Source organism: Poecile atricapillus, chromosome 3, assembly GCF_030490865.1.
Source record: "Poecile atricapillus isolate bPoeAtr1 chromosome 3, bPoeAtr1.hap1, whole genome shotgun sequence".
NCBI classification, from domain to species: Eukaryota; Metazoa; Chordata; class Aves; order Passeriformes; family Paridae; genus Poecile; species Poecile atricapillus.
The window spans coordinates 54,803,539-54,821,291 of record NC_081251.1 but is presented as its reverse complement, the minus strand read 5'-3'; the positions used below and the strand labels follow the sequence as shown (position 1 = coordinate 54,821,291).

The window sequence follows — 17,753 nt, the reverse complement described above, 5'->3', positions numbered from 1 at the left end:
TCTGGTTTAGTTTAAAAGAAAAAAAAAGGGTCCTTCAGAAAATAATTTTGCATTCTGCATATGCTGTTTAACAATTAACCACATGTGCATTTAAAGAAAGAGCTAAATGAACCAGCAGATAGGAGTACAAACATACGTTAATAGGATGTTTTCTCACCACGTGCTGATGTATTTCCAACATGAGCTGTGAAAACTGAAGTCTTGTTTGCATGCTTGTGTGAGAAGTTAGGCTAATTTTTGCCTTTCAGACACAGCCTGAGATGTATAGAGAGCGGAATACCTTAGTAGTGGGAGTACAGGAAAACATTTCCACAGTGCTAAGTTTTGCAGTGGTTTCATGTCCTTGTTTTTGTGAGTGTGTAGGTACATGCAGACAATTTGTCTCAGTGCTCTTGGTGCATACTGCTAGTTAAACTGTTGAAACTATAGTACTAAGCTGTTGCTGAAGCTGCACTGAAGCTGTGCCTTCTCTTTTTCCCATTCCCTTTGCAGAAGGAGAACATCTGTGGAGGTGAAGCAGCCTCTTTCCTATGCATTGTAAATACTAAACAATTAAAGAATCATATAGTTAAAAAGTAACCTGTTCCTTTTTCTAATATATATACTATTGGTATCTATTGGTACTAATGTCTACTTTTTAAAAAATAGATTTTTTTAAATTGCAGATTAAAATTTTGATATAAAATTAACAATACAAAAAATACTTTAGCCAAAACACCTTGGCTAGATGCCTACAGATAAAATACCCAATAAACCGTGGAAGAGGCAGGCTTTATCAAACTCCCTTTCAATAGTTTATATGAATTTAAAACTAAGGCGGCAAATGACCCTCAGGTGTGTGAGAAATGAAAAGGCGACTCTGTAATGGCTGGCCTATTAACATCATCCAAGTTCTCCTGTGCTTGTAATGCTGGGACTCTTCTCAAAATTTAATGGGTGGTTTTTTTAAAGAAATTGAGACTTCCTGTTTGGCACTCTGTAGAAGTCCATCATCAGTGGCAAAATTTAGTTGTGTCTGACTGTGATCCCTCCAAAGTCACCAACTGTAAGCATCAAAGACTCTAGAGGACAATCTGATCTTGCTCAAACATGACCAGAAATTCTGCCTGTTTGCTTCTCTGCTGCAACCAACTTCTCAGTGGCTGTAGGATGAGATTTCTGTGCTGCTCCTGCATGGCAACTCTGTGCTGCACAGAAAACGGTGTGGTCCATTCACAACCTTGCATGCAGCGTTCCAATTTATGTACTAAAAGACAAAGGTCCTGGACTCGATACCCACGCATTTCAGAACATCTCACAGAGCTCAGCACCAAACCTGGCACATTTTAACTGCAAGCAAAGCAGTTGCATGATTTGTTTTAAAAGGGAAAAAAGTGAACACAATGCAAATTACGCTTATATTGAAGTTGCTCCATTCAGTTATAGAACAAACTGATAATAATTTAGACAAATCATATGCATATGTGAACGAGGGCACAGATTACAAACATAAATAGCATATGTGCATTTACATGTTGCCATGGAAAAAGCAAACAGGTTTGGGTGTTGCATTACACGTCTTGCCTACCAATTCAAAACTAATACCAAGGCAGTGAGTCTCATCTCTGTGCCGAGGCTTTTCCCACCAAAGGAGGCTTTTCCCACCAAAAAGGCTGACCCAATGTTGTGTTCCTCTGGTTGTCACTAGTTGATGGAGCGTGACCGTGGAGCTAATGGCGGCTTGTTTAAGGCCCAGCAGCTCTGAGACAATTCAGTCAGCAGTGTCCTTGCTTGACATTATCCCTAGTTGTGATTTTTGTTACGAGAGCTTGTAATTTAAAAAAAAAAACAAACTTTTTTTTTGGCGAGTATGAAAAGCTAAAGCAAGCACCGCACAATGCTGCGATTCAGTGAAATGGGTAACGCACAAAGCAAACGCTGAACACGTTCTTTATTTTTCTTGTTGCCGTGCCGCACTTGCCCCACGGCAGCCTCGGGGCGCAGCAGTTCGGGGCCGAAAGGACAGCGACTTTTCTGGAACTGACGGATTTCTCAGCGACACCTTCGCACAAACTCCAGCCTGCCCGGAGGCCGCGGCTCTCCCACAGCCGTGAGGCAAGCGCACCGAGCTGTAAGGCGGGCACGGCCCCCGCCCGCCGCCCTCGCCCACGGGGCTCCCGAGCGGCTCCCGAGCCGGGAGGAGGGGCACGGCCCCGCCGGGCCGCAGGAAGCGCTGCCGTCACCCGGCCCTGCCCCGCTGCGCTGCCGGCAGGAGGCTGGGCCGCGCCGGGCCGCAGCCGGGCCGCCCCGCTCCGCCTCGGTGTCTCCAGAAGGGATGCGGCGGCGAGCGCCATGAGCTGGCGGTCCGGCTCCCGCGGCGTGGTCCTCACCGCCTACCACCCCAGCGGCGGGGCCGGCGACGCCCCCGGCGGGTGAGTGGAGGTGCGGCGGCAGGGAGGGAAGGAGGGCGCTGCCCGCGGCAGGTGCGCTCGGCGGGGGCGGCCCCGCTGCCGCGCCGCGGAGGAGGAGCGCAGCGGGAACCTGTTGCGCGGGAGAAGCTGTTTTCCCCGGCCCCGGGGCTGAAGGGTTTGCCCATTTTTGCCCTGTGTCCTGCAGCTCCCGAACGGTTTTTCCTTGGTTGGTTGGTTGGTTGGTTGGTTTGGGTTTTTTTCCCACCGCTTTCTGTAATACGCTCCGCGCGTCGAGGAAACCCGGGGCGTTTTGCTGGTCTCCCGAGAGCCGAGCGCGAACAGCAGCCGCCGGCTGTTGTTAAGGCGTTTGTATCCAAGAGCAGCCCCGTGGCCGCCCGGGTGCGTTGTCGGTGTTAAAGCCGAGCCGTTCCAGCCGGCGCGGTTTTAGGCTCGGGACGGGGAGGGTTTGTGGCTCGCAGCGGCGAGTGCAGTCCCGTGGTCTCGGGGGCGCTGGACCTCAGTGTTTCTGGGATCAGGCTGTCGGTGGCATGCTCTGTGTAGATTTTCCTATAATCTGCTTGTGCTTTACTACTTTGTATCTTCGTAACTTGCCTTTTTTTTTTTTTTTTTTTTTTATGTGATAAAGGGGAGGAAGGTGTGGTTAATAACGAGACAAACTTTTTAAAGCATTTGTCATTGAAACGGATAACGGGCAAGAAGCCGGTTTCACATACATGAGGGCTGAGGACCTCCTAGTACCTCACAGCACTTTTAATATAGGCAGAAGTCACTGCCGGCTTTTCCATAGCAATGACCTGAGGGACTGCTGTGTAAAGGACTAACTTTTGTCTTTATGGCCCATTCAGTCTTGCCTCTTCCTTGCTGAAATTGTCAAACAAAGGTCCCATTGATAAAGATGGGACTTTTAATAATGCTGAGAAGCCAGCTGAAACTAGGAGGGTATTGAAACTGGCATACTCTTTCCATGTGTGCATAGGAAGAGCGTGTGTGATCAAAGGGATTATAGTCTGATTAAAAGAAGATAGAAGGCAGTACAGTGGGTCACCCTGGACAAAAGATAACAGATGCACTGTGGCCTATCACACCAAAAGTACACAATAAAAGCAAGGACTGAACGGAGAAATACCTCCTACCCCATGTTAGAACCACAAAGTTCTCTTTTTATTGAGGTACTTCCTTCTCCATGACTAATGTTATTTATCAGCCTCACTTGAAGTCCTGATGTCATCTTAGCTACATCTGTAAGGGCTCTGCAGACCTGGCCATTTCCAATGGAATGCAAAATATGTATTTTCAATAAATATGTGTTTTCAAGAAATCACAAAATCCAGAAACTTTTTTGTTATTGTTTGTGGTACTTCTTTGCCTCTCATAACTCCCGTCAAACTTCCCGTGGAGGTGGAGGGATAAGTTCAAAAATGTTTTCCCTGCTCCTTGGGTTAAGTTCTGAGTAAAGATCTGTGTATCTGTAGACTGTTATGTGTGGTTCCCCTTTTTTTACATACAGCTGTCTGGATACATGGCTCTAAGCAGCAGACTCAGTCCCTAGAGGCTCAGGACACATGAGCACAGTTCCTCTCTGTATCTTAAGAAACTTGTCTCCTATGCTAATGCCACACCATTAGGAGCAGCAATCTCATGAGATTCCAGCTCCTCTGCAGCTGCTTCTGCGGACAGCCTCCTGGCTAAACTGGGACATTGCCAAGCAAGTAATAGCAATCCTTCACAAATTTTTCTGGTTTGGGATTAAGAGAAGGGGAAAGAAATGGGAAAAGTGGTCTTATTTCCATAATTATAGCAAACAAATGTGCATGTTTTAATTGTGCAGAACAGGATTCCCACAGTTAGTTTGCCTGAGTTCCACCATAGCAGTAGTACAGCTTTCCAGGCTATGCACATTTGCCACTTAGCTCATTAAACTAAAATCCTAAAGGATCCCTCTCTGCCTTTCTGCTGTGCCACTCTACATTTGAACCTTAGGTCTGTTTCTCCTGTTTTCATTAACCAGGATCTCAACTCTATGGTCCTGGTTGACCCACTCCCTCCTGCCGTGCATCCTCAGTGTCTTCCCACTTCTGAAGTGAGAGAGATTGGGAGTATTTTCATGGGAACAGAAAGGGAGGGGAGTGGCCACTTCTGGTTCTCTTTCGGTCTTTTTAGAAACAAACAAGCAAAACTTTTTGAAATCTGTGGGATTTCTCTCCCATCCGCTTCCCGCCCCCCTGTTATTCTAACTACTTTCCTTCGTCAACATTCCCAAGATGTGCAGAGCTGCATGATACTAATAATGCTCAAACCCATATAATTCTGTAATATTTTATGGAAATAAGTTACTCCATTAGGCTCTTCACAGTGTGCAAGTGGACCAGTTCTGCAGTCCAGATTTTGTATTTTGTTGCTGATATGAAATTGAGCTATTTTGCCTTTTAAAAAAATAACAGAATTAGAACAACTTTCACTATCTAGGTTAGCATCTCGCTACTAATTTGAAAACTGTCAATTTTAACAAGGATCAGAATATTAGGAAGCCAATGTAATATGGTACGAGCTGTAATGAAGCAGCCCTTTTGGAAAGATTAATAGAGAATCTGTGTTGATTATTTTTTTCATAGGCATTCAAAACACTGTGTGTTAGAAACTGCGTTATCTTTGGAGGGAACCGTGACACTGGTACTTCCTAGAAAAAACAATGTGTTGGCTGTGCTCCAAACATAGTGACATTGTAGGAAAGAAAGAGCTATGCTTCCTACCCATCTTTTTCTCTTCAGGCATAGGAGAACTCTTGCTTCATAAGACTTAAAATTGTACTGAACTAATAGACTGTTGAGCTGCTTCTCTATTCTGGGGTCTTTTTGGCCTTTTAAATTCACAAAGAGTCTGTGAAATACTGTTTTGGAAAGGCTTACCTTACCATTGGTTCAGTAGGCTAGAATCTAGAACAGCCTCAGTGTGATTACTTTCAAGTTAGTCAATTTAGGAATATTGCCTTAAAGGTAGTGATGCATAAAATAGCATCAGAGCTGCTGTAGCAGTTAAAGGGTTATCTTTATAAGGTGTAAAATATTGGTTGTGGGTGATTTCTGTGGTCTGCTATTTCTGGTGTCTTCTATTTATCTTAAAAACTTTATTGGGGAAATCAAAAAGGCAGGATACTTTTTATCAAATTCAACTTTAATAACTGCTCTCTTTTCCATATTGACTTAATTAGCTTACTTTTGGGTTTTAACTTCTTACATTCAGTAATGCCCTATTGGCTGTCATGCTACTTGGAATTTGGTATCATCTCCTTTTCTTCATGATATCCATGCACAAAATTTTAAATAATTTCCATCTTTCTGTGGAACCATTTGTTATTATATGGGCTGATGAAACCAAGAGCGAATCAGATAGGTTTCAGTCCAAAACTGTCTCAGTGACTGACCATAGGTATGTCACCCTCATACATGTGAAATCCAAACCTGTAAGCATAGGTTTCCAGTGCCATTTGGATTCCTCAGGAATTTTACCCCATCTACTTAGGCAGAAAGCACCACAGGTCCTGTGTCATATTTGCCAGCCACATGTAGGTGCTTCAGATAACATCATTCTCCCCATATGGCTGTGTGGGCTTACCCTCAGGCAATCAAATGCCATCCAGAGAGTCTTCTACAGGACTATTTCTGTCCTGAAGAGTGAGTGAATGTGTGTGTGTGTGTATGCAAACATATGTATGTAAAAATGTTTTTTGAATGTGATTATAGGGCTGAGACCAAGCCTGGAGTATTCAGTGTGTGAGGAGTAGATTTATAGCAGGTGAATGTATGCCATGTGCATGCAGAAGTAACTGAACTGCAGCAACACACCAGTGCATGAGGCAGATAAACTTCTGCTGCATGGCATTTTCAAGAGCCAAGTCTAAACTGCAAACTGAGTAATAGATTCTGAATGTGTTGGCCACTGGAGGCAGAGTTACTTTCCTCTCCATACCTCTCTCCTATTTGGGATGCTGCTGTTCCATGTTGTCTCCTGTGCTGCACCAGCTTGTCATGTGACAGCCTCCCTGTATCTGTTTCCACTGAGTCACTCTGCTTGCTCACCAGCATGTGCACTTTTGCTGCCGGTTCAGTGCACTGCATTAACTTACCAGTTAGTTAATGGAAGACCAGTTTCAGTTTTGAAGCTTTGCAAGCTAGTACCTGTTTAACTTCATATACTTTGAAAGAGCCTGTATTGCTGATAATTTAAGAAAGACTCCAATTCACAGAGCCTAGACATGGTGGTTCCTCTTCAGAGGCTCTGCAGTTCTGGGCATTCTCCCTTCCTTGCCTTTTTTAAATCTTGCATTTGGTTTGCTGATACTCACTTGCAAAATGAGAACAACAAGTTGAGTTTCCGTGAGATGGAACTAAAGCCTGGGCGAGCTCTGGAAAAGTGTTGTAAGAGTGAGGTTTGCTGCCACCTCAGGTCTCCTCTTCTGAGTGACACCTGCTATTCAGGGCCTGCAGCCCTTGAGCTTCACTGTCCTGCTTTGTTGCTGACTATGGGAGTTACCAGCTAAAGCTTGGGTCTGTGTGACAGTGAAACCAGGCGGTCTCAGTTGGGTTTTGTTGTAGAGAAGTGCCCTTTTTTGTGGGTTACTGTATAAGTCTGCATAAACAGAAGTATTTAATTTTATATATCTTTATAAATATGGGCTTTACAGACTTAGTAGTGGTAGCATGTACCATAACTTCGGGGACAAGCAAGGGACATAAAATATTTGGTGTTTTCTACAGACAGCTGTGGTCTAAATCACTGACTTGCTGTTTCATCTCTTGGTAAGAAACCCAAATTACAGATGTTCTTAGAGCATGGAGAAATAACAAAGGCTTCTGCTGTGAGTTGCCCGCAAGATACGATTTTTTTGAATATTGACCATAATAGACATTACAGATCACACGTACGAGTCAAGTTTATTCTTTCCTTACTGGAATAATCTGTCTCATTCTTTGTTCTAATGTTTGCTCAGCTTAATCTGAAGTCTTAATAGTTTCTATCTTAAGCCAAGAAGTAGTAGTAAGCGTGAAATCATGCCTTTTTTTCAAGGTCATTTTCCATCTCCTTTATTTCAAAGAGTAAAGTTCTCATTCCTTTCCCCTTCTTTTTGTACCGGTGACTCACTCTTGGAATTGAAAACCAGTGAAATCCAGTATAAAGGAGTAAAGTACTGTGAGGGGTACATATAATGCTTAGTCTACAAGCAGCAAACTCACAAGCTGATTACGCACAACTGCCTTAAGTTGGTGGAGCATTTTGCAATTTCATTTGCAATCTGCTTGTACAGAAGGGATTCCGGGTCCCCGCCCCCATCATCACAGCATTTGTTATTCCTAACCCCTTTCGTGATGCCAGTATGGGGATGGCTCAGTACAGTACCTTCCATGTGTTGCTTTGCTTGTATAGAGGCAGAAAGAACTATCTGCAGAGCAAAGATCTATCTCACTACAGTAGGCTTTACAAAACCATCACAGTCTTTTTATCTGCTACAGGTTTTGCATGAGCACAGTCTTTGTCTGAATGCATTAGAAAGATCTTTCCTGCCTTGGGTTTTCCTGCTAATTTGAACAGAGTTTATTGCCCAGTGCTTACCAACATCTTCAGGCGGAGCTGACAAGCAGCAAGGCACGAAGTTGCGTTATTTAGAATTGCTTTTGTGTCTTTCATACTTCATGCATGTATAAATATGGAGTGTATGGCAGACCCTTAATGTGTTGCTTGGTTACTGACGTATTAATCCCAGTAACTTGATCTAGTGGCAGCAAGATGTGGTATCCCAACCTTTCCTGCTTCCTTGATTCTGGATTCCTGCTTCGTGGGGTTCGCCATCTTCCAGTTTGCACCTTATTTCTATTTTGAATTTATCTTGCTCCTGTCTTTGGTTCTTGCTATGTCTTGCCAACCGATTAAAAAGCCCTCCTAGTGCCTGTTACGCATGGTCAGCTTTCCACTCGATTTTATCTTGGTGGGCAGAGCAAATTATTCTCTTTCAGCCTTTGTTTCTTCAGTCTGAAAATCCTTTTTGTTACACTTTTGTTCAGCATTTTAGTATCCATCCTTACATTTGCCCTCCTATTCTGCTTCTCCTTCATCCCCCAGTATGAGTTACATGCAGTAGTTCAGTGTCAGTCTTGTGAGTGTCACCAATACAGGTAAAATCACTTCATTGCTGTCGATTACCACTTTAGCCAACTGGGCATACTGCAGTCATGTCATCTTGTTTTTCTAAGACCTGGTGGAACTCCCTTCAATTTGGATGTAATTTTTGAGCCCTAGATCTGCTGAAGCTTTTTCAGTGCAGTCCTCATTGTGCAGAATTGGTCAGTTTCTTGCACTTGGGCATCCATTCAGCATCTGTCAGGATGATAAAACAACATTATTTAAATAATGTTTTGATAAACATTAAAAATAAAATAATTATTTTAATTAAGCCCAGTTGAGTAGGTGACTTAGATTATTTTATGTTGTGGGTGTTAATTTGATTTAATGTCCTTCACTCCCAGGGCAAACAATCCATTGAGTTCTGTTTTGTGTCAGACAGACCCTTAAATAGATTCAAGCAAGAGTAACGGCTCAGTCAATAGAGCAACATATCAAAAGAGGAAAATCAGGGCCTGTGTATAGGCTTTCTTTTTCATTTTAATAACATACAGAGCATGAGATGTCCTGGTTGTCCTACTATCAGGAATGGAAAACATAAAGGCCTTCTGTATATTTTAATTATGGGCTTTCTCTTTTTTGCTTGCATGTGTACAAATCTGGATGATACTGAGCATAATGCAATATATTACTAGATGTGCTGTTATAAACATGTAGACTTTATGCAAAACTGGAGTGGAATTGGCCAGCAAAGTGCCAGAAGAGCCGTGTAAATCTGAACTCCAGCATTCTAAATGTGGCATAGTGGAATAGTTAATTGTTTCTCTTAAGTTCTTTCTCTTTGATGAGCAGTATTGTTAAATTTGTTTTTGAGTAAGACTAATGGCATTTTGAATCTGCTGATATTGGCACTAGATTAAAAATGTTATGAATTATTATTATTGCCAATATTTTACTCTTGTTTTGTAACTGTTACTAATGAAGCAGGAGCTGAAAGCTTTAAATGAATGAAGCAGGAGCTTTAAAGCTAAGGCTTTAAAAGGTTACTCGTACATGTTTGGGTAACATTTGCAGTGCCAGCACCCTTCTCTGTTGTTGGTGCTTTTTTTCACTGGGGTTACTAAAAGTGCACCTTCGGGTTTTTTTGTCTCTGAAATGCTACAGCTGAAGGGAGGCCGTAATTACAGTAAGTGATACAGTGAGGTCCCTACTGTGAGTGGTATTGCAGATTTGACTACGCATGACTCACTGTCATTCCAGGCTCCTCAGTAAATGTCCTTTGCCAGGGGAAGAAAAATACCCTGCTCATATGCTTTGAGTACTTGCAATGTGCCAACAGGCTATTTTGTGAGGGCCACTGGTTTTGCAGTGAACCCGCCTCTGCCTTGGAGTTGTGGTTTCAAAATGATCATGTTCAGGCAGGGAATTGAAATACTTAGAGCCAAATAAATAGGCAAAAAAAAGGGAAAGGGTGGTGTTGTTTCTTAGTATTTGGCTGTGTAAAAAATACACAGACTTGATTAATTCCTTAAGCACAATTTTAGCCATCATTTTCTGAGATATATTCCTGATGATATTGCGAGTGGCGTATGGGATGAGCACCTCTGCACTCCCAAAAAAGTTGAAGCTATGGACTTATTCTTTGGTTATTGTTTTGTATTGTTATTGTATTATTTTGTTCTAGCTCTCTTGTATTACAGCAGAATAAAAGCATGCATGGATATAGTTATGTACCTGGTCATTATTTTCATGTGAGGGTAAGCTTCTAAATATTCTCTCTTGTTCTATGACTGTTCCCTCTCCTTCCTGTTACAGCATCCCAATCCTGTTAGACTAGAAATGATTTCTTGATAATTTCAGATGTTTTAGCTGTCATTTTTCTACAACAGCTTTCTTTCCTAGGGGGGCTTCTTAGGCCAAAAGATGAGAATAAAAATGTTAAAATGTTTCCTCCACAGGGCTCCCAGTATGCTCGGGGAACTTAAAATGGTTTGGGGTGGAGTATTTGCAGTGAAGTATTTGAGGAGGAGCAAATCTGAATGTTTTTACCATACCTAGAATAGTGGTTGAAGGTACAGCATACATGAGAAAGCAACAAAAAGTAAGAATAGCGTTGTCTTCAACAAATAAATAAATAGCTTGTCATGCAAATTCAGTGCCCAGCTACAGCAGAACAGTTAGCACTTTTGCTTGATTTAGCATCAGTACGAATCTTCAATTTATCGCTCCTCCAACTCCTTTTTCTTCCAGTCCAACGGTCCCTAAACCGCCCCTACAGCTTTTACTCCGGCTTTGGGAAGTCAGATATTTTGAATTCATATCCTTATTTGAAAAACAGGCAAATAATTGGGATGAAGTGTGAGGATTGTTTGGTCAGTGTTTAGCAATATGTGCTTAATAAGGTACATTTCTCAGTTTTTTGGTGTTTTTAATCAGTTGATGGATTTTAGCAGATTTTTGTGTAATTGTTCTAACAATGTTGGGACTCAAGGGCACTGATGAAGTATCATCTTTATCAGAAATTCTTTGCCTCTAATAAAATACAGCAGAGAGGTCCAGGAGTATACTATATCCAGAAATAACAGGGAGCTTTGCCATGGATTAAGAAAGTGCAAGGTTAAGTTTTAGCAGCACAAATAAAGCAAAAAGCTCTTGTAAGCTTGAGGTAGCCCAAGAATTCATGTAGTAATTGTGGTTATAGCTGTAGTTATGAGGCTGTGATTCCAGATACAAAGCAAGAGGCTCGGAACAAGAAGCTTTGACCACTGAACAGAGAGGAAGCCCTGTCACTGCTGTCATGCACACAGAGCTGTGGCTCAGTGGCGAGTCACAGCAGGATACCAGAGCTATGGTTACCACAGGCCAGTGGAAGATGCTTTCTTTCTCAGCAGTTGCAAAGAGGATGAGAGGTCCTATAGATCCTTAATGTAGCTTCTAAAGTCTCTCAGCCTGCTTGTCTTTGCCACAGCTAGATAAGGGAATGCTGTTCATGGTGTTATTGTGGGAGTGGTTGTTAGCATCATTACAACTCCATTAAGAGAGTGGGCTTTAATGTCCTGCTGAACTCAGTGGCTTGCCTGTGCTCTCTTCTCCTGAGAAGCCTGTATTTCAGGTAGACTTGAGAAATGTCTTTGTGTTCTGCTGGAAAGAGATAATATTTGATGAAACTTTTTCTTTCCTCTCAGAGTGTCTCCTAAGGCTTGTTCTGAACCAGCAGAAGTTTTGATGTGCAGTGATGGTGGGTGCAGGTCATGGTCATAGCAGGCTGAGATAAATGGGTGCTGAAAAGAATGGGGAACACCACTGAAAGTAGAGTTTCTTTCCATCTCTCACTTACACCTTCCTAATATTTTTATTACCCTGACATTAGCATTTCTGAGTTGACTGAAGTAGGTTGAGCTGGATTAAAAAAAAAATCAACTGAAAGCAGTATTTTTTGCAAGTGTTGTTTTTGGGCAGATTAGTTCTTCCTTGATCTAACTCAGCAAGTTACTGCATTAGTGGTGGTGTTGGCACAAGGGGAGTAAAGGAAACTCACAGGAAAGCGGGGTTTGACAGAATCCTCTGGCAGTAGCCTACCTCTGTGCCAGCTTAATGTGATCACTGCGTGGCTGTGATTTGACAAGTTAATTCATTTTTATGAGTCCTAGTAGTGGCTATGTCCACATCCTGTGGGAGGCTCATCTGATATAATTTAGCTCCGTTGGTTCAGTTTTGTTGAAAAGGTATTTGATGACTTAAGTTTGTACTGGCAGGTTCCTAGTCAGTTCAGGTACAACTTGTCCTTTAACAAGCACTCTAAAGCTCTGGTGTAAGCTTAGTTTCCAGCTCATTTAGTCCTGACTCATGCTGTTCAGTGATTCAGTCATGTGCACGGCCTCTACCTGCAAAAGGCAGGCTGTGATGTGAGAACAGATCCTTGGAATCCAGGTGCATTGCACTACAGGGAACACCTGCACTGCTCATGCAGAGCTGCTGATAACCTGCCTTTCCCTCATATCTGCACGTGTCACTGTGCAGCCTGCCTCACCAAAAGAAACAAAAGCCCAGCTTGGATTCCCACAGACTTTAATGAGGTAAATGAAAGTGCAGTTTCTAAATTATGGTTGGTCATCCACTGATAAGCTCCTAAAAGCTTGCTGATCTGTGCTTTGTTTAAACACACCTTTCTTTGCTCTGAACTTTGCACTAGAGAGATTGCTTTGGTTTCTTAGTGCCCAAGGTAGTGCATGAAAACAGTATTGGGAGTGAGAAGTATAATCAGAATAGCTTGCATGATTTCCTATAGGAAACACAGTCTAACTTTGAATTTCAGTAATATTTTCTGGTTTAAGACTAAAAAAGACTAAGATATTAAATATCCAGGATATTTTACAAATATAAATAATTGATAATATTATGTGCTAATGAAAATGTCCAAGCATCTGTCCAATGTCTGTCTTCCCTTTTCTGAAAAGGGTATTTACACTGTGATGTTTGTTCTCCTTTGAGGTGAAAACTAGGAAAGGGGCTGTATTTGTTTGAACTCCTTACTGTGAATGGCACATACAAGAACAAACTAACACAGAATCTTTTTTTCTCCTACTAAGTAGGGAGCTGCTTATGAAAGTTTATGAGAAACAATGAACTTCGTGCTGTGAAAGCTGGTATTTGGCACTTTGGACTTGAAATTAGAAAACAGCTTATGAAGATGTATGGTATTAAAATTCGTGTGATTTGTCACAGTGTTTAGGCTTTTTTGGTCTTGCTTGAGTTTTTGAAGAGATTGTTTCAAAAAGGTTTGTCATCCTGTATTAGGGAGTGTAAAGAAAACATTAACTTACATATTTTTGGTCGTGTCTGTTTGCAGAACTATTTGATATAGATCTCAGTAACACAGACCTCAGTATAGCTTGTTAAAATTTCTCTTAATTTTAAATATATATGTAAACTTAATCTCTGTCATTCAGATTAGGCATAAATTGAGTTTTGGTTGTATGATTTTGCAGAAGTTGCTAAGTGAGATCAGGTTAGGTAGCAGGTGAGTGTTAGCTAGCATGAAAAAATGCATCGGGAGCCAGACTGTTGGTCAGCACAGGGCTGTGCCACTGATAAGTGGGGTCTGGGAGAGGATGGAAAGAGATGAAATGGGGTGACAAAGCACCCAGCATAAGCAACCTTAAATGACTGTTTTTGCAAACTTTTCAAACTGAGTACTGTAATCTCAGCTTGTGTGTAGAAGTTTGTAGGAGCCTGGAGCCACGTTCTTGGCTCTTTTTGCAACAGGAGTGTTTCTTCCTGTATGAATGCTGGGTTTCTTCCTGAAAGACAGATTACTGGGCTGGGCTGTGCTGAGTGGTGGCACATCTCTGCTGCTCTGTGCTCAGACTGCAGGCCAGCAGCTGTGTAGCTGTATTCATATGAGTCTGAGCCTAGGCTGAGAAACCTTCTCTTCATCCTACCTTGGTCTTTAGCTTTCTCATTTCATTTTTCCCCCATGTCATGTAGCAGGGGGTGGACACAGGTGTACAGCCTCTGATTCTGGACAAGGTTGGTTCCTTTTGTATTGTGCTCTATCATGCTAGCACTGAGGTTTTTTGAGCCCCTATTTCTTTCTCACCCTCCAAGTTTTGTCACATAAATATAAGAATGTATAAAGTATAAAGAAATATAAAAAGCATAAAAATGTAATTCAATTTTGATCCAAAGGAGCTTCAATCATTAAGAAAGATTTCTCCAAGTAGGTTAGCTCGCACAAATCACTAGGAAGAGATACTGTTCTTATTAAATAGAAGAATCAAGGTTACATCTGTCCTGGTTTCAGCTGGGAGAGAGTGAATTTTCCTCTCAGTGGCTGGCACAGTGCTGTGTATTAGAATCAGTACAAGAATAATGTCAATAACACACTGATGTTTTAGTTGTTGCTCAGTAGTGCTTACTGTAAGTCAAGGGCTTTTCAGTTTCCTGTGCTCTGCCAGTGAGCAGGTGAGTAAGAAGCCAGGAGAGAGCAAGACCAGAACAGCTGACCTGAACTGGACAAAGGGATATTCCATACCACAGAGTGTCATGTGCAGTATATAAAGTGGGAGGAGTTGGCCAGAAGGGGCTGATCACTGCTCAGGCATGGGCTGGGCATTGGTCAGTGGGTGGTGGTCAACTGTATTGTGCATCACTTGTGTTTCCCATTGTGTTTTTACTGCATTATACCACCACACTGTTGACATGAGAAAATATTTTCTGTTTCTATTTCAGTTGTCATTACCTTACTTTTGAAGGACTCTGGAATTGCTAAAAGTGTTTTGTGCTTATCCTTCTTTTTTTAATGCATTGCTTTTTTTTTAAATTGAAAGATACATTTATGCCAATATAGTCTTTGCATCATTATGGAATGATTTTCTGTCTGGTTTTAAGAACTTTTAGTCACTTGCCTTTAGTTTAAGTTATAGCAAGATTCTTCTGAAGACTGATGAACTTGATCTGAGTCAAAATGTTAGTATGAAGTTGGATTTTTTTACTTAAGGTGGAAAATTATCCTAACTATCCAGGTAAGTATATCCTAAAAGCATAAGATACTTTTGCAAGTAAAATGAATACTTTGCACAGTAACTAGTGAGGGAACTGTAGTATTTTAAAGCTTTGATTTTTATTGTTAACTATTACTTTTGTTGTATGCCTTGTTATTAGCTAGCCAGACATGAACCATTGTCCCATTTCAATCTGCTGCTCTCACAAGAAGCCATTGATAGTACTTTAAACAAGGAAATGACTTAAAATTTTAACTCCTAATGTGCCTTGTCATCTTCAAGAAGACGACTTGACTTTAGTGATATGTGAGCTGCCCTGTAGCTGACCTCACTAGCTCTGGAGGTGTAAAGCATGAGTTTCCCAGGTCTTTTTCCTGATCCTTTAGTACAATGGATCCATCACTGATAGCAGTCCAGCTGGGTCAAACAGTAGCTTGGCAATTTTACCTCAGGAAGTCCACCATCACCAAAAACTTTTCAAGCTTTATGAGTCCACATGTCATCCAGTTTGCTTCCAGCTGGTTGCCATCAGAGAAGAATGTAGGAGTGGGGCTACAGTGAGTTGTCATGGGACATTGGGCTGTGCCAGGCTGCTGACAGGAGATTCATATCCATTTTGTTTCTTAAGGAGGAAGCTTGTGACCCTAAGAGCAAAAGAGGCTGTTGCTTTGTGTTTTTCCATTGTGGAGGATCCCTCATGGCACAGGTTTTGCTTTCTCAGAGCATCTGCTTTGCATATCACCAAGCTGCTGCTGCTGTGCAGGTGGGAGTTTGCCTGCTTGTTATCTGCTTCGGTGAGCTCTTCCTAACAGTGAGGACATTGTTAAAGTTGAGATATGATGAACACATCTTGCCACGTTCCTTCAGCCAAGTACACTGAGGTCTGCTGGCCTCTGATTCTCTGGATTGATACTTTGGAAGAACAGCAAGATGCCTGGCGTATCCAGTTACTGCAGGCTAGTGGACAAATGTGACCCTGTATACTCTGGTTCCCTTAAAGGATGCCTTGCAATAGGATGCATTAGGATACTAATTACCTCTGAGATTAATTTGGATTAAGGAAAAGCTAATTACAAGGTCCATCCCAAATCCTTTGTACAGTTCTGGGAATTCAAGTCTTATGCTGTGTCAAGATTAATGAGCAACATTTTTTTGGGAAGTGGTTTAACTACTCAAAAGATGATTGTGTTACTTCGTATGTCTGCTGGTGGAAGAAAAGCTAGCTGTTGGCTGGAAGTGCAGTGCTGAGGTGATACTGATACTGTTTCCATGGATGTAGACCCATCACTATTTCTGAACAAAGAATTATTCTCTGCAGTGGCCTCAGGGAGTTCACTTTTGCACTGGGTTGTACGTTAGTTGGCTCTGCTCAGTGTTATCACATGATCCTGGTAGCAATTTCCCATTTAATCTCTCCTGGTAAAGAGACACCTTTGCCCTCCCCTGAATTGGACTGGATGTACAACAGGCTGGCTGCCTTACTGCTTGTGCTGCCTTGGTGAAGCGTGCTGGTAAGGATGCGGAGATCCCAGGGTCTGGCACGTGGTTGTTTTGGGGTGCGGATTTAGGCTGCTGCAAGAAGTTGTTGGCTTTATGTGAGGTGAGGTGGCCTGGAGGTGTCGTGCTTGGGGGCATCCCCTGGGGTGCTCTAGGTTGCACAGGAGCGAAGCTGGTGTGAGCAAAGAAGGAACTGGAGCCGAAGCGCTGCTGTGGCACTCCTGGTGAAGAGGCAGCTTCATTAGCTCATTGTTTAAAACAATAGTGTATATACTGGTAGTAAAGGTCATATTGATTCTGAGAGGGCATTGTACAAAAAATTCTAACTGATTTACTTCCAAGTGAGTTGCCATGAGACAGCAAAAAAGGGAAAATTAAACCAGTTGCCTAGAGGGCATAGTCAATGAAAATATCCCTAAATTCTTCACTGCACCTTGCTGACTTTCAAAGACGAAGGAGATAAGAGTGCATCTGGTACAAACACTCAACAAGGCTGGCAGAAGCTGTAAAGTACACACACCGGTTTTGCATTTAGAGAACTGAGAATTGAGAAAATAGTATAATTTAGGTATACGGGCATTTGTACTTCTTTGAAAGTCTCCTTTTCATCTTTTTGTTAAAATGTGTTGTAAATTTCCTGTTACAGAGTTTCTACATCAATTGCTATTGCTCTGTTGACTTTCTTTGTAGGCTTTAAACCCTTTTCATGCTGACAAGTGTGTGATTCCATTTCTGTGTCAGTCTGTCAGCACTTCTATAGTTCTTTACAAATTACTTTGTCCAGGTGCTTTATTTTGGCAAAGGAATTATTCTTTATCCTCTGAGATAGAATTGGCTACTTATATGATCAAATATTTCTTGTATCCACAAAAATTTTTAAGATTGCAAGTGTGCATTTTCAGTGCAGACAGTATTGAAAAGGAGTTTACTTTAATACTGCTGATAGGAAGGGACTTAACTGTGTCACCCTGTCTGAACTCAGAGGATGTATTTGTCACCCAGCTCTGGCCAAGAGATGTTCAGTCCCCTCATCACCTCCTTTTGCTGTTGCTATGTACTGGTTCCCTAATTTTTAGGGTGTATGGGCGCTTACTTCAGTGCTGGAAAGCCAGCAGGATGCTGCCCAGTGTGGTGAGATGCCATGAGGGCTGAGGACAGAGCAGATTAGTGAGGCAATGCAGGTGCAGGATTCATGGGGCACCCTGCAGCTTCTGCTCTGGTTTGCCTC

At 42.2% G+C, this 17,753-nt stretch overlaps 1 protein-coding gene across 4 annotated transcripts in view; it reads left to right on the top strand.

Moving 5' to 3' along the window:
- ARHGAP18 (Rho GTPase activating protein 18) overlaps positions 1-17,753 on the top strand; it is a 99,562-nt gene that overhangs the window by 25,608 nt on the left and 56,201 nt on the right. The window contains exon 1 of one of the 4 annotated variants that reach the window (XM_058836478.1): positions 1,920-2,411. The exons of 1 other annotated variant lie outside the window; for it this stretch is intronic. In XM_058836478.1, coding sequence (XP_058692461.1) covers positions 2,332-2,411 — 80 coding nt within the window. In that variant the 5' untranslated portion in view covers positions 1,920-2,331. Of the gene's footprint in view, positions 1-1,919; positions 2,412-12,529; positions 12,602-17,753 lie in introns of those variants that run through there. 2 more of the 4 variants (XM_058836473.1, XM_058836475.1) reach the window with 2 other exon arrangements.